The sequence below is a fragment of the Bubalus bubalis genome, chromosome 13 (assembly GCF_019923935.1).
Source record: "Bubalus bubalis isolate 160015118507 breed Murrah chromosome 13, NDDB_SH_1, whole genome shotgun sequence".
NCBI lineage: Eukaryota > Metazoa > Chordata > Mammalia > Artiodactyla > Bovidae > Bubalus > Bubalus bubalis.
In genome coordinates, this window is record NC_059169.1 from 84,149,452 (window position 1) to 84,175,899 (window position 26,448).

Consider the following 26,448-nt stretch of genomic DNA (forward strand, 5'->3'; position numbering starts at 1 on the left):
GTGTAGTGGTGGTGGTGGTGGTGGTGGTGGTGGTGGTGGTGTTACTTACAAAGTACGAATCTTACCAGATTTCCCACTGATCTGTCTTCATGTTTATGTTTCAGTTTCTTTGGCAAATACGGTCATCAACACCTACTTGGTCTTAAGGATACAGCATTCAAATTTCCACATGGAACTTCAATAACACGATCACGGTAAACAGAATACCTTGAAAATTATTATGCGTGAGTATATGGATGTCCGCTTTACTTTGAATCTGGGTTGAGATGCTGGCTACTGAAAAGGGTAAAGCTCTAAGTATTATTTAGCCAGATTTGGGTTTTAACAAGCTCCAGGCTTGAATTGCCCGTGAGCCTTTCTCCTTAAAGGAGAGGCGCTTTTTCCTCTGGGGAGACATGGCCTCTCTTTCGTTCTGCTTTTCTTCTGAAGCACTTTCATAATCAAGTGACTTTCCTTGCCAGGGTACCTGGGGACCGCTGATATTTCTGAGGATGCAGAAAGTTACATATTGATTGCTGTTGCTCGAGGTTTGTTTGCAGCGGCGCGCGCAGAAGCGGGCGCGCCAGCACCCTCGCATTTACACACACACTGAAATACACAACACACACACCCTGCCTGAGAAACAAGTACACACCCCTCTGCACCTCATTTAGATGGGTACACGCGCAGCCGGAAGATCTACGCCTCCCTTGGTATGGGTGAATGTACGGTGCGTGCGTTCGTGTGTGTGTGTGTGTGTGTGTGTGTGAGAGAGAGAGAGAGAGAGAGAGACAGAGAGAGAGAGAGAGAGAGAGAGAGAGAGAGAGCAGAAGCCCAACAGGAAGACCGCAGCTATCTTATTCTGCAAGCACTCTGCGATTCCGGGTTCCGCGTACATCGGATAAAACAATAAATAAATTGCTGTCAAACTTTTTTTTTTCAGATTCTCTTTTTTTCCAGAGGAAGACGGAGGAGGCGTTTCTCCCGGCAGTTTAAGACTCGGGGGACCCTGCGGCGAGGCCCGGGGCGCCCCCCGCCGCAGCGAGCGCGGGGCTGGGCCAGCACGGCCGGGCCCCGTCTCGCGGCTCTGATCAATGGCTCTGAGGCGCCGGGGCCACAGGCCCCGCCCCAGTCGCCTGTCCGGCGCTCCCATTGGACGCGGGCAGAGGAGGCCGGGCCTGGCGCCTCGCGCTTATTGGCTGGCGGGGAATCAGTATCAATGTTTAAGCGGCGGCGTGAGGTGAATAGAGTCAGTCAGCGAGAGGCGCTGGGGAGAGAGCGGGGACTGAGAGCCTGGCGGTTGCGGCAGCGGAGGGCGGCCGGGGGGACGCCGCTCCAACTGTTGAATTTTTACCTTTCCTTTCCATCGGTGCTGTGCCTGCGGACATGGATTTATTTGCTTTGAAATCCGCACGTCTTTCCCAGGCTGTGAGCTGATCCTGTCAGGCACCAGATTGAAAGAGACCACCCGTGACAGAAAAGGAGGAAAAAAAAAAAAAGCCTCCACAACGGACTGCACAATTAACTACGCACACCAGTCCTGGACTTTGTGAATAGAAAACACTGACAGGAAAATCGTGAACTGTGATGCGGAGCTAAGCTGTGAACAGTCTCTCTAATCCAGATTTTTTTTCTCTTTTTTTCTCACCCAAGATTGAAAGATTTGGGGGTTCCTTTACGCCTTTATTTTTAAAATAAAAACACCTAGCAAAACAGACGCCTTGCTTTCCAGAGCCTCGGACTCCGGCAGAAAGAGGTAGAGTAAAAGTGCTGCTGGATTCAGCTTCACCTCCCTCCTCCCCTCCCTGCCTTTCTCTCGCTTTTTCTTTTTTTTTCCCCAAAACATGAATCTGGCTTTTCTTTCTGTAGAGTGAGTCAGAGAAAGCGTTAGGAAGAAGCCACAACTAATGTCTGTGAAGGGAGGACCATGAGGCGAGAGTGAATTCGATTCGTTCCGCTCTTTCTGACTCATCCGGCAGATCGGAACACCTGCATTTCTGGATGTGTCATTCCCGTTTGTCGAGGCGCCTCGAGAATCCGAGATAATGTGTAGACAGACCCGTGCCTAGCATCCCCTGGGCGGTAGCTCCCCGGGGCGGGTGCCCCGGCTGAACCGCCGCGGCCGCAGCTCTTAGTCCGCTGCCCTCGCGACTCGCCCAGAGAGACTGCGAGAGCGAGACTGCAGAATGCATCACGCCAAACCTTGATGTGTTCCTTTCATCCAACCCACTCCTACTATAGGAAAAAAAAAATTGAAGAAAAAAGAAAAAGCCCGCACTTTATTCGCTTCAAATATTCACCACTTTTATTCCTCGCCAAGGTTTTCCTTTCTAGATGAAGAGGACTGGGAGGCAGGGCCATTGGAAGGAGATGCTGAATAGAAAGAAAAGAGAGGCACTTGACAGCCCAACCCTCTGAATGCAGAGACTGTTTCCCTTCTAGCGAGAGACAGGGAGAGTGTGTGTGCGAGGACTGGGAGGGTGGCTCCCCCTTCCTTTTTATTCCGCCTCTCCCTTCCCCTTCAAATCTGCACATCCAACCATGAGTTGCCTGTTGATTTCCTTTCGCCTGGGAAGAAAAGCAAACTGGAATTAAACTGCAGAGAGAGAAGTCCTTGCTCGCGGGCAGAGAATGGGATGGTAGCGGCGGCTACTGGCTGAGCGTAGAGAAATCAGAGTGCGTTCTACCAACAGAGGCGGAGATACATCTCTACATTTTCCTCCTCCCAACAGACTCAAACCGCAAACGCAGATCAGGCTGTGGCTTCCTCGACTTTGGGGAGAGCCTTTTGCGAGGAAGAGAGGGAGGAGCCTCGTGGAGGGAGGAAACTACAAATCCGGACACTAGTTCTTTGCGCTGCATTTTCTCCCCTCCCTTCGGCTGTTCGGAACGGAGAGAGAGAAGGAGGAAAAAAAAAATAAAGAAAGAAACACCCTTGGCTTGGAGATGCAGTCTGCCGCCACCGCTGCCTCGGCCGCCAATGCGAGATTAGATCTCTAAATGCAGCAAAACACTGCCTGAAAACAGACCAACCCGCGAAGCAAGCAGACATTTCACAAGGCTTCGGGGAAGCTTCAATATATCTGACTCTCTCTCTCTTCGTTGTTCCTCATTCCCATCAATTTCATCACTGGAGAAGAGAAAAAAGTAAGGATTTCACTTTCTGATCTGCCTAGAGACACACCTCCCAGCTCCCTCCCCCACCCGATGTGAAGAGTATTCCGGAGGCAAAAAGCTGGAGTGGATTTGCAGCGCCCTAGCGGGAGTGAGGAAAACCTACGGATTCTTCAGCTCATTACCATCCTCCCCAGACGCGATTTCCTTCTTATCGCTGCTCTCATCGCTCAAGTTTGAGTCGCCCGAAGTCCAGGAGGGAGAGACAAAGCCCCGGGCTCGCCCCCAGCCGCAGGGAGCCTCCGCCTTGCTCAGTGTCCCTGCAGCTCCGCTGCACCGCTGCTCCCAGCCCAGTGCGGATGCTGTAGATCAACAGGTTCGGGGAACTTGAGCGGAATAAGGAGAGACCGCCGGGTGCCGCATCCCGGGAGCGGAAGGAAGAGAGGATACAGAGACTTGTGGCTCGCGTCGGGCGCGGAAGCTGCGCCGGAGCCCCAAGCTGGCGCGCACCCATCCGCTAGCCCTTCCAGTCCGGCTGCTTCTGCCAACACCCCGCCGGTCTGGGATGTATCTATCCATCTGTTGCTGTTTCCTCCTATGGGCTCCTGCCCTGACGCTCAAAAACCTGAATTACTCAGTGCCGGAGGAGCAAGGGGCCGGCACGGTGATCGGCAACATCGGCAAGGATGCTCGACTGCAGCCCGGGCTTCCGCCCTCAGAGCGAGGCGGCGGTGGTGGCGGGCGAAGCAAGTCTAGCAGCTATCGGGTGCTGGAGAACTCGGCGCCGCACCTGCTGGACGTGGAAGCGGACAGCGGGCTCCTCTACACCAAGCAGCGCATTGACCGCGAGTCTCTGTGCCGCCACAACGCCAAGTGCCAGCTGTCCCTCGAGGTGTTCGCCAATGACAAGGAGATCTGTATGATCAAGGTAGAGATTCAGGACATCAACGACAACGCTCCCTCCTTCCCCTCGGACCAGATTGAGATGGACATCTCAGAGAACGCGGCCCCGGGCACCCGCTTCCCGCTCACCAGTGCACACGACCCCGACGCCGGCGAGAACGGGCTCCGCACCTACCTGCTGACGCGCGATGACCACGGCCTGTTCGCGCTGGACGTCAAGTCCCGCGGCGACGGCTCCAAGTTCCCAGAGCTGGTTATCCAGAAGGCGCTAGACCGCGAGCAGCAGAACCATCACACTCTGGTGCTGACCGCCCTGGACGGCGGCGAGCCGCCGCGCTCCGCCACGGTGCAAATCAACGTGAAGGTGATTGACTCGAACGACAACAGCCCCGTCTTCGAGGCGCCCTCCTACCTGGTGGAGCTGCCCGAAAACGCCCCGCTGGGCACCGTGGTCATTGATCTGAACGCCACCGACGCCGACGAGGGTCCCAATGGCGAAGTGCTCTACTCTTTCAGCAGCTACGTGCCCGACCGCGTGCGGGAGCTCTTCTCCATCGACCCTAAGACCGGCCTGATCCGGGTCAAGGGCAACCTGGACTATGAGGAGAACGGGATGCTGGAGATCGACGTGCAGGCCCGAGACCTGGGTCCCAACCCTATTCCGGCCCACTGCAAGGTCACGGTCAAGCTCATCGACCGCAACGACAACGCGCCGTCCATCGGTTTCGTCTCCGTGCGCCAGGGGGCGCTGAGCGAGGCGGCCCCGCCCGGCACCGTCATCGCCCTAGTGCGGGTCACCGACCGAGACTCGGGCAAGAACGGGCAGCTGCAGTGCCGAGTCCTGGGAGGAGGCGGGCCGGGCGGCGGCGGCGGCCTTGGCGGCCCGGGAGGCTCCGTGCCCTTCAAGTTGGAGGAGAACTACGACAACTTCTTCACGGTGGTGACCGACCGCCCTCTAGACCGCGAGACCCAGGACGAGTACAACGTGACGATCGTGGCGCGGGACGGGGGCTCGCCCCCACTCAACTCCACCAAGTCGTTCGCCGTCAAGATTCTGGACGAGAATGACAACCCGCCTCGTTTCACGAAGGGGCTCTACGTGCTGCAGGTGCACGAAAACAACATCCCAGGAGAGTATCTGGGCTCGGTGCTGGCCCAGGACCCCGACCTGGGCCAAAACGGCACGGTGTCCTATTCCATCCTGCCCTCGCACATCGGCGACGTGTCCATCTACACCTACGTCTCCGTGAACCCCACCAACGGGGCCATCTACGCCCTGCGCTCCTTTAACTATGAGCAGACCAAGGCGTTTGAGTTCAAGGTGCTTGCTAAGGACTCCGGGGCGCCCGCGCACTTGGAGAGCAACGCCACGGTGAGGGTGACGGTGCTAGACGTGAATGACAACGCTCCGGTAATCGTGCTGCCCACGCTGCAGAACGACACGGCCGAGCTGCAGGTGCCGCGCAACGCCGGTCTGGGCTACCTGGTGAGCACCGTGCGCGCCCTCGACAGCGATTTCGGCGAGAGCGGGCGCCTCACCTACGAGATCGTGGACGGGAACGACGACCACCTGTTTGAAATCGACCCATCCAGCGGCGAGATCCGCACGCTGCACCCCTTCTGGGAGGACGTGACGCCAGTGGTGGAGCTGGTCGTGAAGGTGACGGACCACGGCAAACCCACCCTGTCCGCGGTGGCCAAGCTCATCATCCGTTCGGTGAGCGGCTCCTTGCCCGAGGGCGTTCCCCGGGTGAACGGTGAGCAGCGCCACTGGGACATGTCGCTGCCGCTCATCGTGACCCTGAGCACCATCTCCATCATCCTCCTAGCGGCCATGATCACCATCGCTGTTAAGTGCAAGCGCGAGAACAAGGAGATTCGCACTTACAACTGCCGCATCGCCGAGTACAGCCACCCGCAGCTGGGCGGGGGCAAGGGCAAGAAGAAGAAGATCAACAAAAACGATATAATGCTGGTGCAGAGCGAGGTGGAGGAGAGGAACGCCATGAACGTCATGAATGTGGTGAGCAGCCCCTCCCTGGCCACTTCCCCCATGTACTTCGACTACCAGACGCGCCTGCCGCTCAGCTCGCCCCGGTCAGAGGTGATGTATCTCAAACCGGCCTCCAACAACCTGACTGTTCCCCAGGGCCACGCGGGCTGCCACACCAGCTTTACCGGACAAGGGACTAACGCGAGCGAGACCCCAGCCACGCGGATGTCCATAATTCAGGTAGGAGACTTTTAGCATCACTGGGACTTCGCTTTCTTGCTGGCTTGGGGAGCTCTCCTGAAACCTTTGAAACAGGAAGAGCCACACTGCCAGCAGCTGTGAGAGGGGCACTTACGGAAAAGGATTTCCACTTTGGCCACTGCCTGCACAGCATAGTCTACACATAACCCCTCCCATGTGAATAGTCGAAAATTTATAAGATGTAAAATGTCTTACTTTTGTTGCATTTTAAACGTTTATTTTTTTTTATAGGTCTTAAAATGTTACCCGGGTTCAGTGTTCACAGTTTATTTTACTTTGCTGGTCTGCATTTCTCTCCACAACAGAGGATTACTAGAGTAGAACATTTTTTTCAGTTAATTCACTTAAAATTTTTGTATTTCATTAAAAAAATCTGATGGCAAAAGAAAGAAATGTATTCGCCAGTATTAAGTAGCTAATTACTTTTTAAAAGAAGCTAACTACTTAAGTACAGCATATCAACCAACAAGCCGTAAAGAATTTTCAGAGCCTGAATCAATACCAGTTTTTACCACCACCCCCAAATCAGTGTTTCTATTTAAAAAGTATTCTAAAGGGCACAAATCTTATTAATTCTTCAGCTGAAACTGCAGACAGTGCATTAGTGTAGCTTAAGCTTGGAAATGTGAATTATATTCTGAAGATCTTTGAGAAACTTGAAAAAGTATAGGCTCTAGATATGACTTATATATATCTATGAAAAGTTTATATTTATTTTGTCCTGTGGTTTTCCTGATCTGTTTCCTTAAAGTCATTGAGAGATGAACAGAGTACATTAGAGGGCTGGTCTCATTCTCTGCTGTGAAAACAGGAGGCAAAGTTGCACTAAAGCCACCTGTACCAAAAAGAATTCCAGGATGCATTTAGTTTGCATACTGCATATTTTCAGTATATCTAAGTGATATTTAATATATATCAGATAGTAGATTCACATTATTGGTATATGAAAAAAACTAACTGACCCAGCATGGGCTCTAGACTAACAAAAGCAGTTGATTGTACTGTGTTTAGTTATTGCCTAGTTTCTTTATCTACTATTGGGTTGTGTCACAAAAACAAACTTAATTTTTGCTTATCAATGTGTGTTGCTAAAGATTACTCTGGATGAGCAATACTTGCAATTTGAAATTGAGTTTACTGAAAGTGACATTTTGGGAGGAAAATTAGTTTGGGGCAAATGAAAATAATTTACTCAGAATTTTGTGCTTTGGAAAAACAAATACCTTTTAGTGACACTTGACTCAGTAATGTTTTTATTATTAAAAACATTTATTATTATAAAACAGAGTAGTAGAATTTCATAATCTTATTATTTTAAACAGAAGTGTAACAAATAGTAAAACTCAGCAAAACAGTGTCTTATAATACTTTAATGTCCTTGTAAATCAGACTCATACTGAACACTACTGAATACCAGAGTACCCATTGTAGTTTTAAATCCCATTTTTTACAATGTTTGCTATACACTAGTAATCATGATTTTTGGAGATCTCTATAAAACTGAACAAGAAATTTCTCCCATAAAAATTATAGTTTCTATGAAAGTCTGTGTAAAACTGGTATTTATGATAATTTCTATAAATACACTTGTTATATACTTTCTTATAGTTTACCATTGACAGTTAAAAAGATATCACAGAGGGTTAATGCTTAAACTTCCTCTTCAAGTACTATGAGTTGAATTCTTATTTAGTGTCCAATAAGAATGAAGTTTGTGCAGTGAAATCCTCAGCAAGCCTGATTCCTGATCAGTTTAGGGTGGAAGTACCCAGGAGGCTTTGATGGACAGGGGTCCTTGTGCAGTGTTTACACCATACTGTTCTTGAATCTGGCCATTGCCCGAGGGACAGATGATGATGATTCCTCTCATTAGCAGTAAAACTTAAGCCAGGGCAAATCTCACACACACACACACACACACACACACACACACACACACACACGCTGGGGAGAGAGAGTTTAAACAGAAAACAAAGGAGGCAAACTTCCTTGTTTTCCTGCTATTCCCTTTCTTCCAGAATCTTACTTCATAACATAAAGACACAGGATAAGTTTAAGTTCTTGAAATGGTTTCCAACCTGGCTCAGTTGCTCATATTGTTTCTACACTGGGAGTTTTTGCAGTCTTATAAGGGATGCCTTTTAAGTTCCTAATATGTTAATTTCCTTGTAACTGTGTCAAGTTTTTCTCAGTGCCTATTATGGGGAACAGAGTAAATTGAGTACAGTGACCTTGCTTTTTTGCTTTCTTTTTTAAACTAGTGTGCTGCAAACACTTTGTGCAGAACTGACAAGCTCAAATTAAAGTGTTCAGGCATCCCATATCTTGTTTCAAGTTCATTTATTAATGTGTGTTTATTAAACACAACCTGCTGAGGAAACATACTATTAAACCCGTGTCTTTCTGAAGGAAGAATTTTTTTTTAAGAATTTATTTATTTATTTTTAATTTTATTTTATTTTTAAACTTTACATAATTGTATTAGTTTTGCCAAACATCAAAATGAATCCGCCACAGGTTTTTAATCCACAGAATACAGATGGAGAAGGAGCTATTGGATCTGGTTTATCTTTATTTTCCAGCATCTTGGGTGCTGTTTAGAATATTCTCAGAGTATAAAATGAAAAAAAAATCATACTGTTTTGAGATACACTGTTAAAGGGTGGTGAAATGAATTTAGGAACTTTGGGATTATAAGACTCATGTTACAACGCAAATTAAAATTTTTCAAAAGATTTTATGTGAGTTGCAGGCTCTAAAATTTTAGGATTAATATCTATAGATTTTTCAGCATGAATTTTTATTGAGAATAGATGCCAAAAAATCATGTAAGTTGGTGTAAAAACAGTGGTTTGTGAAAAAGTATTTTATTGAAGATTTTCTTCAAGTTTCTCAGCCCATTTAAAGTCAATCTATAGAGTGTTCAAACAATTGACTAATGATTAAAACATCCTCAGTAGTGTGAATCATAATACAATATTATTATAGTGAAATATCTTATTAACTTTAAAGCCACAAAAGTAATTTGGAATAAAACAGGAACACAGATTTTGTGGTCAGTTAGACAAATAGATTATTACACAAATTTATAAAAGCACTCTTCATCGGAGCAGTTTTCATGTGAATTATTTCATAGTTTAGTATGAGAATCTAAAATCAAGTGGAGGTCATTACAAATTGTCACGAGTTACTGCTAATCGTGACTTATCAAGAATAACTAGGTAGCGGGGTAAATTTTCCACAGGTGTTTTCAATGATGGCCTGGTTGAGAAGAGGAAGGAGGCTGGGGACTTCTCACTGGTGGGAGAATTTCCAGTTTTGTTTGAACTTCTGTGTTTTCAGTTTTGTTTTTTGTTTTTTTTGTAGCACATAAAATGTAGTCATCTTAATATGCTGTCATAGAAGAAAATATGTTGAGCCAACAGAATAAGATATACTAAAATAAATTTTTGAAAGGAATACATTCTTACACAGTGTTTTACAGTTCAATTTTAAAAGATTCACATTCTGGTTGACTTTAGACTTTTTATCCTGGAAGAGGAAATCCTTTTGATATACCTGAATGGCCTTTTCAATAAAAGTGAATTAAACATATGAAAATACCTTCAGTCAATCCAAATATATAAAAATGAGATTGAGGCATAGAGGACTCTAGTATCATAATGCAGATAATAAAGTCAGTATCTTAGAATGAAAGGGTGAAAGACAAAATACATCTTTCCTAGCAACATTAACTGTTGTCTGTCTTATTGCTACTTCTCTAATACAAGAGATTTGGGCTTGGGGCCCAGATGAGTTCTCAAGACCACAATTTTCAAAACTTCGTATTCTGGTATGGTAGGCATTTCAGTAACAAGCACAAAGTATGTGAATAACTTTTTTTCCATTCATGATTTTAAAGAATCTTTTGCAGTGTTATTCCAAGATGAAACTATTTTATTAATTACATGCACTTATTTCCATAAACTTGATATACATCTCTATTTCTAGGGTTTGTGATGGGCTGAATAGGAAGGGAATATCCCTATCTTACTGCATGCCTCTAGAATTATCTTGTCCAGTTTAAAAGGTAGGTTTCAGTTCTACTTCAAATTCACATGAATACACAATCATAAAACATATCTTTCTGTTTTTTAAGTTTAAGTGTTAGTCACTCCGTCATGTCTGACTCTGCAACCCCATGGATTATAGCTCACCAGACTCCTCTGTCCATGGAATTCTCCAGGCAAGAATACTGGAGTGGGTAGCCATTCCCTTCTCCAGGGGATCTTCCCAAACCAGAGTTTGAACCTGGGTCTTCTGCATTATAGGCAGATTCTTTACCATCTGAGCCACCAGGGAAGCTGGCTTCCTGTTTTTACTATATATTAAAAATAGTACGAATAAAGTAGGAATAAACTTTAAAAGTTACTCAGCAGTTAAGGTGGATGCTCAGCAGTTTGAGTTTCTTTGGAGAAGAGTTTAAAATTCAAATTATTATCATTCTTAATATGTTATTATTTTTATTCTTAGTTTTGTGTTTGCTTTTGAAAATCTCAGCTGCAGTGTAAATCTCTGTGCATTTCTCTATTTTATAATAAATAAAAAAACAAAAGTCATAACATTTTTACTATATGAACTAGAACCCCGAGGCTCACTTTTAGTATCAGCTGATCTAACTGCTCATGAGGTAATAGTTTCTTTAACCAATATTTTTTAGTTTTCAAGAAAATTTTCAAAATAGTAGCTAGATAGTACTTTATTATCTTTAAGGTCTTATTCTTACATCTTTATCAGTCTTTTAAAATGTAAGAGTAAGATGATTTTTAATTTTAAGTTCTTTGAGTGACTTCTATAATTTTTCTTGAATTCTATGAGTGAATTTTGTAATATCAATAAATACTATTATATAGAAGTCTGGACGGAGGATTTTATTCTTGGCATCATCTTGCTATTTAAGGCTGTGTACAATCAGGCCATAGAAAAGCATGCTCTAAAATTCCTATTTCAACTGCTTGAACATATTTTTATTCAAGAAAATAAATTTACATGTTCTAAAGCATTACCTGTTGCCTGTCACTATATTGATCAAGTCAAACTCAAAAAATAAAATAAGAACACCAAAAAACTTTTATTTATAAAAGTTGCTCTTATAGTACATTTTATTCACTTTTTTATGATGCATAGATATACATTTATATGAGGTTAAAATAAATGTTATTTTTAAAATAATCCCAAACATTATCTCTTAAAAGACTAAGAAATATACATATTTAAATCTGTAGATAAATATTTAATATTGTTGAAAACAATAATATTTATACTTCATCATGTTTCACTACTATTTTCCAGTTTCAAATTTTTCACTGTTAGTGCTGCTTATGTAATAAATGCAGTGGAAATACATCTATATAAGTAAGAGATGTAAATTAAGAAAATATTTTTAAAAATTTAAGGTTAATAAAGGTTTACATGCCTTAATTCAGTGAAGGCTGGCTCTGCCCATATTTATGAAAATGTGAACAATCAAACTTCCTGGAAAAATTAATGTATTCATGTACATGTGTATATGTCTTTACGTTTTCAGTATAATGTACGTAAAGGTCAAGCACAAATATTAGCCCATTTTTATACTTTTTTATTTCAAAGGTAGTTTTCTTTTCTAGGATGAACTCAAACCTTGCTTTTTCCTTGAAAATATTTTTAAACTTGATAATCTCACTGTTTCAAGCTTCAAACATTTTGAAGTTCCTTAAAATAGAGGCGGTTATTCCAGAGTAGTTCAGGAACAACTGGCTTTCAGTGGACAGTAGGTTGGAGTTTATGTAGATTGGGGCTTCCCTGGTGGCTCAGATGGTAAAGAATCTGCCTGCAATGCAGGAAACCCAAGTTTTCTGATTCTCTAGGTAGTGTGGTGGGGTGTCTAGAGGCACTGTGAGAGTATATGCTGGGAGCCTGCTGATGAAACCAGAGGGGGAAGGTGAAGCCACTGGAACTGGTCTCATGCTAGTTAGGAAGTGAAACTTAACTCCCCTATGCTGAGAAGTCTTGCAATACACTCAATAGTGGGTAAATTCTTACAAATGCACCTGCTAATTGTGATTTTAGTCATTGCTTCAGAATGTATTCCCCTCAGTGATGCTTCTGTTTAATAAATCCCGTTGGGCATTATCTTAAAGCCATCTTTTAGTAAAGTCATTAGGGAGAGGGTGTTTTTTTTTTGTTTTTTTTTTTTCCTATTGAATTCCTTCAACCAATGACTGTCTGTTTGTTAGAGACTAACATAATGGTCATCTTGCCTATCAATTTGAAGATAGTGTTGACTTCTGACACCCATCTACGAAATGCTTTTAAATCTTCATTGGACCTACACTAACCTATTGTCAACCTGTTTTAGCAAAGGAGACGTTGACAAGAATTCCCTTCAAAGGCACACAGTGTTTTACAGTTAGTCATAGCTTTCACCACTAGCTTTGACAGTGATGTATTGCTATCCTTTGGTCTCCTGAAATAAATTATCTTATAATAAAGAAGTTCTTAATGGCATCAACATTCTGTCCTGTGACTAAGCAGAAGCCTGTTATTGCGTCCTTGCTACTGCAGAAGTATAAATTCAATATTTTTAAGGTAAAGCCAAAAAAAAAAAAAAGATGTAGCAAAATACAGATGCCAAGTTGTGGAGTGTGGGTGGCACTTTTCACTCTTGTGCACTGTGTTCTTCCAGTGATAGACTGTAAAATTGGTTTCAGACAGTGTTTGAGAGAATCTATTGATATACATGTGGCACATTTCTATTTGTCTGTTCTGATCCTAGTGACATTCTGATTACTGGTATTTGTAGGCTCTGCCCTGGATCTATTCCAAGGAGTTTTATTGTAGTGAAATGACTCTTACAGTTCATTGAGCATCTAGCATAACTGTGCTAAATATGATTGGCACGTTTGCATATATTTATTCAAAAAATAAGGCAGTTAAACAGCATAATTATGGGAAAATGAATCATAACAATAAAAGACCATTTAAGTTAACAAGCTTTGTGATCAAAGGATAAATACAGGTTGGATAAATTAGACTTTAGATGTAACTAATCTACATAAATAGACTTTGTTCTGATTAGGGGAATGGAATATATTAAAATAATTTAATGGTATAAGAAATGCATTTTATTTCATACATTATGAAATATTTAAAGATTTGAGTTATTTTCTATATATTTCTATTCTCTGAAATGGTCGTGAACCATATTTGTGTTGAATGAAAAACAAGCAAGGTAAAGATGGTTATCATCTTGAAACTTATTTGGTAGAATACACGCTGTAAGAAAAATATTTATTTTTTAGGCTTGTAATAGTTTTGATTGATTTTTAATTAATGAAACATATTAAAGGGACCATTTAAAGGAAAATTTCTTGTTTACTTCTTCTATCAACTAGAAGCAGCCTTTGTAGAATATGAAAGTGTGAACATTAAAGCTCTATTTCATGTTTTCAAAGCTATATATTCATAATCGTTTTGTAGATATATGCTGTTTTCAAGAAACACCGGATACATGTTTGTAAATTATATTAATATGGATATATATAATATGGATAATGACTATATTCTCAACTTTTCTAATGCTATTTTGATGGCATATTTATTTTTAAGTGATAGGTTTAACTTACATGACTCAACTAATTTCTTTCCAGCAACTGTGGTGCTTAGGTATGTTTTCTTAAGCTCCACTTGGTGGTAACTTTAAAAATGTAATTTAAGCATAAGTCATCAACTGGTATACTTTTACAATATTTCTACCTGAATCAGTAATCATTGTTAAGCAATGATTGAATTATACTTATACCTAGAATTTTAGTGTCCTCCAATTCAGTAAAAACCTTTGCTAAAAGCTCTTCATTTTATTTTGCACACAGTATCTTTTAACAGAATATACTGAGATTATTTTAGGACTGAATGTTTGATAGATTTTTGCTCTTTTTCCACAACACCAGAGCAACTGCATATGAAGAACTGATATATATATATATATATATAAACAACTCACTTATAATTGCCACGAGAAGGATTATCCATCCACAGTATGAGGTTACCAAAATTCACTTTTACTGATGTCCCTATTTCAGTAGATGAGGTAACAGTAAGAAGTTAGAATGTTTGAGAAATAATATGTTTAAAATCTTAGAAAAACTTGCTAGAAAAAATGTTATCCCTTAGTATTTTTGAGAAAAAAAAAAGACTTAGCTTCAAAAAGGAAATATTTTCCATTTCAAATTTGGCAATTGCTTAGTTATACATCTTTATATAAATATTAGGTATAAAAATTTCTGGGCAACTTGAAAAATAATTAGTTTTGATTTCAATAGTTTTATCAGCAAAAACCCAGGAAATTGCTTGATATTGGTGACTTCTATTACTGTGTCTTCTTAAGACACAAAATTTCTATTTTGCTTTGGCAGTTTTGCATCTGTTTTAAAATAGTTTATCCCAAATCAACTTAATGCACTGAGAATATGAATAAGAGGAGATATAAACCATGCAAAATGAAAGATAAATCAGCCATCTATCATTACAAGCATTCCCATTAAGATAGAATTAAAGATTCTGTGCAATTTTGCCTTCACATAGTTTTAAGGCAAGACACTTGATTGCTTTATGTTTATTATTTTAGCTTTGGATGACCTTGTGTAACATTAATGAATTGTGTTTTTTCTTTTTGTTTTAAACCAACCCTTATTCTCTTTAATCTTGATTGATTAAATAGGAAATTTCTGATTAATGAGAAATGTTTGGAGATATAGGTGACTCTTACTTGGTATGGCATAGGCACAAAGTGCATTTGTAATTTTAGGAGCAATGAAAATATATTGGTGCTAATGCATGAATTTAAATGTAGGATAAAGACAATTTATTGAGAGAAGATATTATATGAAAAATAGGAAATATTTTGATACAATACATAGGTTGAAAAAAAATAGTTTATAACCTTATACTTTAAGTGTTGGCAGATGCACGGATAATAATTATTAGATAAATTTCCAGATCCTGACCTTCTAGGAAGGCTAGTATTTATTCTTAGATGATAATAAGGCTGAAAATAAGGGAACTATCTTAATAAACAAATCCCACTCCCAGTCAAGATAAGGTTACTGACAAGAGTAACCTTGCAGTGTGGCCCTCACATCAGCTGTGCCAATACCAACAAATGAAGCAAAATGACTAAGCTGGGAGAAACAAGACAGGGAATACATTTAAGGAGACTTTTTTTTTTTTTTTTCTGATTTTGAGCAATAGGTTTTCCATGATTTTTTTTTTTTAATAATTGAGACAATTACATAGTAATTTGGGTTAGAATGCATGCCCAGTTCCCCGTTTCAAAACCCAATTTGTTACCACCTGTGGCTATTTCTATTAAAAAAAAAAAGAAACATAATTACTATGAGTCTCAGCAGTCTTAGAGTAAATTTTGCAATTACAATGCTTCCCTTGGGCAGATGTGTGAAAATGGCAGATTAATTCCTGCCAGGATCTTTCTGTTCCTTGTGCATTTTTAGTTTTGGTGTTGCCTGCTTATTAGAGTGGCTCTGTTTGCTCTGGTTAAAGGTTATGTCAGTGTTTCCATAATAAATCTCTAGAAATGAAGATTCACAAGTCAGCCATTAAATTTGGCCTTAGGTGAAAAGTTGACATGTAACGTCTCAGCAAAGGAGTAGTTATTATTTTCCATCACACTCCGTTGTTGGGTTAAGTTTGAAGTAAATGGTAGCAGGACCATTTGGCAGTGTTGAAAAAGTAGGACTTAGACTAGCAGGCAAAAAGAAAAGTGCAGTCTTTTGAACTATGAAATAATATCTAATCAACAGAAGCTGATAAAAGTATTTTAATTCTGTGCTTCATCTCTAGCTACTTAATGCATAAGATTTTTAAACAGTCACAATAAAAATATTGAGGCTGGATAGCTAACAAGAGATTTAATACTCCATCAGTTTCCGTTCATTCCTTCTTTTCATTATGATGTGTAAAGTGAAAGTGTTAGGCACTCAGTCATGTCCAGCTCTGCAACCCCATGGACTATAGTAGCCCACCAGTCTCTGTTTGTGGAATTCTCCAGGCAAGAAGACTGGAATGGGTTGCTGTTCCCTTCTCCAAGGGATCTTCCCTACCCAGGGATCAAATCCTGGACTCCTACATTGCAAGCAGTTTCTATACTATCTGATTCACCAGGGAAGCCCTGAGATGTATAAACTATATTCTTAATAAAGATCTAATTGATTTACACTCAAAATAACTAAAGTTTTTAAGTTTGAATAGTTTTGAATCTCTGGCTCAGTGTTATAACTCTATTCATAAAGTTAATTTATCACAAAGTGGTCTAGATAGGAGAATGGTTGAAGAGAGTGATCACATCCATCTTGTCTTTGTAGTTGACAGAACTTAACATAGTTTAATACATAGTAGGCACTTAAAATATGACTTATTTGTGATGTCATATGATTACTGATCAGATGTGAGCTGGGGCTCAGATTCAAACCTAGAAGCTATTCAGGTTAAAGCTAAGGTTGTTTATAGAAACATGTTGAAATATTGATCTGTTGGTAAATAATGTATTTGAAGGTGGCCTATTTGATCATTTTTGCTCATAGTTATTACATTCTTAATAACTGCAATGAAAATTTCTATGTTATACTGATAATATTGCCACTCCATGGGAAAAAAACAGGTGGTCAGTGTTCACAATTTCCACAATATGTTTATATTGATGTGTGTAGATACATTAATATGGACTTCCCAGGTGGCACTAATGGTAAAGAACCCACTTGCCAATAAAGGAGATAAGAGATGAAAGTTCAATTCCTGGGTCGGGAAGATCTCCTGGAGGAAGGCATGGCAACCCACTCCAGTGTTCTTGCCTGGAGAATCCCATGGACAGAGGAGCCTGGTGGGCTACAGTCCATAGAGTGGCAAAGAGTCAGACATGACTGGAGTCACTTAGTATGCAGGCATATATAAATATAAATATATATGTATGTTATCTCTAATTTACATCACATCAACAGAAACAGTGTTGGTCAGAATATCTTCCTTTTATTCTATTACTTGGTATGGTTTATAAAATATTGAAACAATTCAATTCAGATGTTATATGTTATATATTTTAAGGCTTTGAAAACCCCACAGCTGTAGTAAACTAAGAAAGTAGTGATTTTCCTGGCAGTACAGTGGTGAAGAATCCACGCTATAATGTAGGGGACGCAGGTTCTATCCCTAGTTGAGAAACTAAGGTCCTGCATACTATTGAGCAGCTAAGCCTGTGTACCACACCAGATAAATAAACTCAATAAAGACTAAAAAAGAAACTAATGTGATCCTTTTTTCTGTTTTAATTTTAAGATAATTATATGTATAGAGACTCCATAAAATGTACTTATTTTCTAAATTAATTTTTAATAAAATGAAATGATAAATAGTAACTAGTAAATTTTGATTAAATTTATTTGTATTTATTGACATCTAATTTTATGAGTTAATCATTTTCATAACAGCCATTTGCCATTTATAAATGGGAGAAGAAAATCACTATGGGCAATTATCAAATTCATGTAGTAATAACCCAATTTACAAAAACTTTTCTTAAAATTTCAGAATCTATCTTATTTAGGTGATATGATATTTCAGTTCACATATTGGGGGAACATAAATTACACATTCATGTAAACAATATTTTCCCATTTCAACAGTGTTGTTTAAAATGCATCCACACTCTTCAGAGTTGTTCAAGCCATATTCATTAATTCAAGAGTAAGTCATGAAATATTTTAAAGAGCTCTTAATTGAAATACTTTACTGCCAGTGCAGGAGATACAAGAGATGCAGGTTTAATCCCTGTGTTGGGAAGATCCCTTGGAGTAGAAAATGGCAACCCATTCCACTATTCTTCCCTGGAAAATCCATGGACAGAAGAGCCTGGCAGGTTACAGTCCGTAGGGCTGCAAAGAGTCAGATAGACTAAATGCACACATGCATATACACATTGCTTTTAAACTACTACAGGACTTAATTACTATTTATCTGAATTTTAAATTTTGATGGAAAATTCAGGTCAAACAATAAGGAGGCTTGGTGGAACAAAGGCTTCAAGCAGAATGAGCTTTCACACCATATTACAAATTTAATTATCCTCATTTCACAGAAGAGTCGAGATTCAAAGTGATGGAAAAAAACAATGGAAAGCAGCATAGAAATAAACATTTAGGAAGTTCAAAATTCATTGTCAACTCCCATTTATGAAAAAGCAAAAGACTTTCATAAAGAGTAAACTAAGAGTGTCAAATATTACATCAATTAGCCTATGAATAATAAGTTCTCAATGGCGATATTTATATTCACAATTATATAAACATTATAGTTCAAGTCCATCTGTAAATTCACCCTGGATTATTTGCTATTTGGGGGGAAGAGGGCCCATCAACAGTCAGCGCTGTTCTGTCCAGATGAGCAGTCAGGCTGGGTCTTGATTCATGGAACTATTAGATACCAAAGGCCCGTGTATCCAGGGCAGACATACCCCTACACAGTGGATCCAAGCTGGACCTGAAATATTAATATTTCATAATCTGTCTGAATTTTACTTCTTTCCAGAATGTGCTTGTTCTTGAACTATCATATGTGCTTTTTTTTTTTTTTTTTTTTTTTAAAGAATACAGCTGAGAAATCTTCTGGAAAGGTGACTTCCAAATAATGTTGGTAGAATGTGAATGATTTGCAAATATACTATTTTTCATGAGTTTAATTTCTTTTCACATAAAACCAAATAATCTAAACACATGTGTCATCTATTTATAAATTTCTCAAAAAGTTGTTTAAATAACTGAAAAACATCATCCAAACACATAATTTGAGTGAAGCAAATGGAAAGAAATTATTGTTTATATTTTATACTGATCTGTTCTAATTTTTTTCTTCCTATCTTTGCCCTCTGGTATCTTTTCTGTGATATCCATTCAGAAAACATATTTTTACGTAGATAGCTTCTACATTTATGTATAACTTAACTATTTTTAAATATGTATATATATTTAAAAGAATATATATATATGCTATGCTAAGTCACTTCAGTCATGTCCGACTCTGTGCGACCCCATAGACGGGAGCCCACCAGGCTCCGCCGTCCCTGGGATTCTCCAGGCAAGAATACTGGAGTGGGTTGCCATTTCCTTCTCTGATGCATGAAAGTGAAAAGTGAAAGTAAAGTCATTCAGTCGTGTCCGACTCTTAGAGACCCCATGGACTGCAGCGTACCAGGCTCCTCCATCCATGCGACTTTCCAGGCAAGAGTACTGGAGTGGGGTGCCATTGCCTTTTCTGATATATATATATATATATATATATATATATAATCAATCTATATACATATATATATATATATATGTATATAGATTGATGAGACCGTGGTGGTATTTCTCACCAAATTACTACTTAACTGTACAGTTGCCTGTCAGTATCTGTGGGGGATATATTCTAGGACACCCTGAATTCCAAAATCTAAAGATGCTCAAGTCCCATATATAAAATGGTGTAGTAATTACACGTAGCCTACACATATCCTTCCATGTACTTTAAATTATCTCTAGATTACTCACAATACCAAAGGCAATGTAAATGCTATGAAAATAGTTGTAAATATAATGTAAATGCTAGGTTAATAGTTGCAACTTACAGCAAATTCAGGTTTTGCCTTTTGGAACTTACTGGAATTTTTTTCCCCCAAATGATTTTTGTTTGAGATTGGTTGAATCTGGGGATGTGTGACCTGGGGATATGGAGAGCTGACCATATGTACATTTGGACTTAAGATCATGTAGTTGATTTCACATAGTGGAGCTGTACAGGGGTACGTTGAATTTCAGATGGGTTGGATTCAAAGTACTATGTTTGGCATTATTAAAATGCACCTAATAGACAAGATACATTTATTTAGTTAAAACTAAAAAGCTTCTTATTTCCTTTAATCTAGACTTGAGTGTATATTTTAAGAAGTAAAGTGTTGATATTCTTTTTATATAAAAATGATAAAATGAACCTCTCCACATGACTCCCTCATTTTGTTCTTCAGGCAAGAGTGTGCTCTATTGAGATATAGTAGAGAAAGGATTCTCCATCTGCCACTCCTGAAAATAGAATGCTTAGCTTTTTACCTCTTGATAAATCTTCTTTATTTATTTATGTCTATGCAAGTCAGAGAAATATACTAACATATCAGTTCCTAACATAAGGAAAGGAAATTTATAGTTAAACTTGGTCAACAAATTCTTTAAAGTTATTTTCATTTGAAATTTCCGGTTAAGCTTCAGTGAACTGCTTTATTTAAATAGTCATCATTTAACTAGAGAAATTTAATCTCCAAGGACACATCTGTTACTTAATGATATTATAGGTTGGGTTTTGTTTGGTGGAAGTGTGGGATGCAAAGGTGCTAGGGGTTAGAAAAGGAAAGGGGCTCTAATTCAGTATCCCCAGGTAATATGATATAAATAATTGGAAAATGGAGATATCATTTCAGTTGGTTAATTGTAATAAACCTATTATCATGTTAGAGGATTAAGGTAGAATCAACATGTTGGGAAATAGATAAAAGGTGCATGAAAGCATTTAAAATTCAATCATTAGGTTTTATTGCACCCATCTGCTCCCAGGAAATATAATTGGAAATTTGATTCATTGACCTTTAGCTGCCATTTTGGATCATAGTTCCAAAGTCTATGTTTTCAAGTTGGATATTTGAAGTTAATTTGATCAGAACCATACTCAGTACATTTTTAACTCAATTACCTTTTTGAACAGAATTTCAAAAAATAAAATCAGGCTTAATGGGCTGGTGTGTATTTGACAATAGCATCAGCATAGTTATTTAATTCTGGATCTGGTTAAAGCAACTAATGTTCAACTTGATTAAGGTTTCTATTAACTGAAAAGACTGGCAAACTTTTTATGTTGCTTTATTCACAAACTCCTACTTCTCATTAATTATTCTCTGGATCTATATTACACTAATTTATAGTTACAACATCCAATTACACTAAAATTACCTACCATGACATATGAAAAAAACAGTATTTAGTATTACAGGTGATTATCCTTAATTAAAAAAAAAAATTGGCACTCCTCAAGCCCCTTATGCCAACATAAATATGATGCTACAGAACCCTCCTAAAATATTTCTTACACTTCACTCAGAAGAGTGAAATGTAATAAAATTATATGCCTAACAGAAGAAATAATTATGTAAATTGATCATGATTTCTTGTCAGTGTTTGTCAGAGCTCTGTTCACTGAAGTTCATGTAACTTGGGAAAGAATCACGATTAAACAGGTGTTTCTTCAGCCTTTGAGATCAAATTTCTGAAATATTTATATAGTGATGAGCCAGATGTACAAAGCTTAACCTTATAATCCCATTTTGCAGCTTTTCCAAATAATTGGAAACTTGTTAAGTATGAAGCTGATTATTTTGGCAGCATAGTTCCATTAATAGGATTCAGATCTCCCTTATTTACAAGCGAGTGCTGTTAATGTAATCTAGTATATTAAATCGACATGGAAACTGAAAAAGAATCCATTTAAGGGTTCACTGACAGGGAAGGGTTTCTCTAAAGCTCTTTTTATTGTTTTTTTTTTTTTTATTGACTTCTTTTAGAAAACACATGGTGCAGGTGAATGATGTAAGTGTTTTAGGTACTATACTACTACCACTTTGGTGTGAAGCAACTATAACTAATTTCTCATACGTTTATCATAATGTTGATATATACCATATATGACAATGCATCTGCCCTTTACAAATATCCCCTTCAGCATCATCTCAGTTGCAAGGCCTTGCATGTCATTTGACATGTGAAATTATTTTAAATGCACTTATCCTTTTTTTTAATGAATAGAGGCAATACAGAGTAATATAATAATGTGTCATGATTTTCATTTTGCTTATTTATTGGTTCTGCAATAATAGATGGAGAACTTATTGTTATGCTTTCAGTTTGAGCTGTTTATTAACCATGCTACTAGGTGCACCATTTCATGTTTGTGACATTCTGTCCTCTCAAGAAAAAAGAGTATCAAGATTCTTAAATCAAATTAGACTAGGAAGAGTTTTATACTTTGTCTTTTTTTTATATTAAGTGCATAGCTATTATCAGCTTTTACCTGACTCTGCTTGAATAATAAACCCATGCTCCTTCAGAGAGAGGAAAAACCTGTTTTTCAAACTATATGTGACCTCTCCATTCCCTATTTCATAAAGTAGGAAAAAGGAAACAGACCGTCAGTGACTAGAACAATTCTTCTGCTTTTTATCTCTCTTGGGATATTTACCTACTTTGCGTCTTATATTTATAAAAAAATGTGTCTAATGGACTAAAAATAAAGAGACATAATATTTTTAACATTGCTAATCATCAAGGAAAGGCAAGTCAAAACCCCTCACTTCACAGCTGTCAGAATGGCTGCCATCAAAAAGAACACAAATAACACTTTTGCAAGAATGTGGAGAAAAGGGAACCCTATACGCGGTGGATGTGAATGTAAACTGGTGCAGCCATTTACATGTTACTCCATACTATGAAAGGCAGTATGGACGGTTCACAAAAACTAAGACTAGAACTACCATATGGCCTAGCAATTCCACTCCTGGATATATATCTGCAAAACATTTTTAAAAAACCCACTAATTTGAAAATATATATACAGCCCAGTGTTCCTAGATCATAGCAGCATTATTTAAAAGTGCTAAGATATGAAAGCAACCTAAGTGTCTATCAACATATGAATGAATAAAGATGTATAACATGTATTGTATATATACACAATGGAATACTACTTAGCCATACAAATGAATGAAATTTTGCAATTTGCAGCAACATGGGTGAACTTGGAAGGCATTATACTAAATGAAATAAGTCAAAGAAATATAAACTTTGTATGATAGTACTTATATGTGGAATCTTACAAATATAGCAAACTAGTGAAAATAACAACAACAACAAAAAGAAGTAGATTTGTAGATACAGAGTGCAAATTAGTAGTTACCAGTGGGAAGAGGGTCAAGATAGGTGTGGGAGTACAATCTGCTGGGTGTAAGAGATGTTCAAAGATGTATTACACAAGATGGGAAATAGTGCATTTATTGTAAATGGAAAGTGACCTTTAAAAGTTTTCTTAAAAAATTCTTACAGCTCTAAAAATAATCAAAATTTCTTGGAAAAAAGGAAAATATCTATTTTTACAAGGAGAGGCACCTAGCTATCCTTCATGGTCAAAGATATTAAAAGCTAATTTCCATATTAATTGGCATAGGTCTGAAAACAGATTTTTTTGAAAAGCTAAGTATTTGCAAGTAAACTAGAGAATATTTGTCCAGAAGACCTGGCATACCCAGAAAATATTCAGATAATGACTTTAAATAAAGTTTCAAGAATAATTACACATTTTAATAAAATAAGTGTGCAAATACTGACCAAAAATCCCATATAAAATTAGGTAACCTATAAAGAAGAATTCTTCAAGGACAATGGATATGTAAATACATGTTGAGTAATAAAATCTTTGGACCATTATTTTTTGTGTGTGACATATTAAAAAATAAGTTTCTCTGTTGAGACTGTGCCTCTATATCTGTGTGGTTAAGACCCAGGCACTGCTGGTCAAGTGCCTTTTGGATTTCAACTGCTCTAGAATTGATGCTTTTGAACTGTGGTGTTGGAAAAGACTCTTGAGAGTCCCGTGGACTGCAAGGAGATCCAACCAGTCCATCCTAAATGAAATGAGTCCTGAATATTCATTAGAAGGACTGATGTTGAAGCTGAAACCCCAATACTTTGGCCACCTGATGTGCAGAACTGATTCATTTGAAAAGACCCTAGTGCTGGGAAAGATTGAAGGCAGGAGGAGAAGGGGACGATGGAGGATGAGATGGTTGGATGGCATTACTCAATGGACATGAGTTTGAGTAAACTCCAGGAGTTGGTGATAGACAGGGATGCCTGGTGTGCTGCGGTCCATAGGGTCGCAAAGAGTTGGACAAGACTGAGCGACTGAACTGAACTGAACTGATCATCAAACTGGGAATTTGTAGTCATCCTCCAGGGACTACATTTGACCACAGGAAAAGTTACTCCCTTCCTGTTTGATTTTTAGCAAGTCACTAGTCTCCATAAGAAGACAGTTGGGAACAACAACTATTACAAAACCCTGATATTCAAAAATTCAAAGAAATATTAATATGTTTAATTTTGAGTTGTTGTACCAGTCCCTGCTAGGATGGGCAATACATGACATACATACACACACACATATGCACACACACACACACACACACACAACTAGATTTTTACTGTATAATATTATAGGCAGCTGTATTTCAATTTTAAAATCTGATATATTCAAAACAATATATTAAAGCTGCTTTTACTCAAATTTATATAATATAGCATAGATATCTTTCTATGTCCATGATGTATTTTCATATAAATGATGGAATTCTTGGCCAATTATGAACATGTTACAATTCATTTAATTTTACTCTCATTGACAGACTCTTTTTTTATCCAAATTAGTTTTTATTTATTTATTTTTAGTTTGTATTTATTTATTTATTTATTGACATATAATTGCTTTACAATGTTGTGTTAGTTCCTGCTGTACAACAAAGTGAGTCAGCTATATGTATACATATGTCTCCCTTTCTTGGGCCTCCCCATGTCACTCCTCTGTCTCACTCTAGGTCACCCCTATCCCCCCACCTCACTCATGGAGGTCACTGCAGAGCTGAGCTCCTTGGGCTATATAGTCGCTTCCCACTAGATATCCATTTTACACATGGTGTTGTATATGCATCAGTGCTATTCTCTCAGTTCATTCCACTCTCCCCATATCCACATGATTGGCAGATTCCTTACAGTGAGATTCTATTTTCAAGGCCTTGTCTTTTAAAAGCAAATAAAACTTGCTTTTCAGTCCAGAGCAAGTTGCATAACTTCTTTGTGCCTGTTTTCTTACCAGGAGTAATAATAATATTTGTTACTCATAATGCTGTCATAAGTGTTAAGAATGAAATATGATTGTTCTGAAAAATAATATTAATGATACTAAATTCCAAATAAATGTTAACCATATTAGTATTTTTGTTAACAGCAAAAGACAGAAAACATTCTGGAGAAGTTAAACTTTGGGCTTCTAATATGTAGACATATTTCCTGAAAAAACAAAATTTCAGTAGGCCTCAATCCTAAATTATTTATGATTGAGTGAAGTCGCTCAGTTGTGTCTGACTCTTTGCGACCCTGTGGACTATAGCCCCCCAGGCTCCTCCTTCCATGGGATTCTTCAGGCAAGAATACTGGAGTGGGTTGCCATTTCCTTCTCCAAATTTATGATTATAAAAATGTAATTTTACTGGAATGCAAATTTGTTTTACTTTAAATTTCTATTTTGATCTCTTAAACTAAGAGTGATCACTTTTGTTTAATATTAGACATTTTAAAACATGATTGATTTTTGATAGAATTTGTCTTGTGAAAATTTGTTTCTAGATGTCTAAAACTTCTTAAACCACCAAATTAAACTCTGAAGGGGAGAGATGTTATTAAGTCTTCCTTAGAATTGTGCTTTTTATTCAGGGAGACCTTGTGAGAAATAAAGCTCACATGGGGTAGAAAGTGAAGAGAAGTTTCCATGAAAGAATTGTAGGCAATGAACATTAGAAAGTTAGAGACATATGACAGCATCTGATTTCATTTGCACTTCTTCTCATGTGAGAAAATCGAAGCACAGAAATGTTACCACAGCTTGCCAGGAATAGAGAACTAATGTCATCTGACTCAGAGTTTAGGGTGTTTACTCCTACACCAGTTGGGATATCATATTTGACATGCATTTCTATTGAGGTATCTGTAGAGCATGAGAACATCTTATAGCATGAAAATTGCTGCTATGAAGTAATACAACTTACTTCCTAAACTGCAGGTCAATTTAAAAGATAATTATTTAAGGCTTCCACATAGGTTAAAGCATCTGCCTGGAATGCGGGAGACCCGAGTTCAATCCCTGCATCGGCAAGATCCCCTGGAGAAGGAAATGGCACCCACTCCAGTACTCTTGCCTGGAGAATCCCATGGAGGGAGGAGCCTGGTAGGCTACAGTCCATAGGCTGGCAAAGAGTCAGACACGACTGA

The 26,448-nt window shown here is 38.8% G+C and overlaps 1 protein-coding gene across 2 annotated transcripts in view; it reads left to right on the plus strand.

Moving 5' to 3' along the window:
• The first annotated feature begins 796 nt into the window (after positions 1 to 796).
• The window catches only part of PCDH17 (protocadherin 17), a 121,706-nt gene continuing 96,054 nt past the window's right edge, over positions 797 to 26,448 (plus strand). Inside the window, exon 1 of one of the 2 annotated variants that reach the window (XM_044926871.2) lies at positions 797 to 6,229. In XM_044926871.2, coding sequence (XP_044782806.1) covers positions 3,659 to 6,229 — 2,571 coding nt within the window. In that variant the 5' untranslated portion in view covers positions 797 to 3,658. The remainder of the gene's footprint in view (positions 6,230 to 26,448) is intronic. The other variant, XM_006063742.4, reaches the window with a different exon arrangement.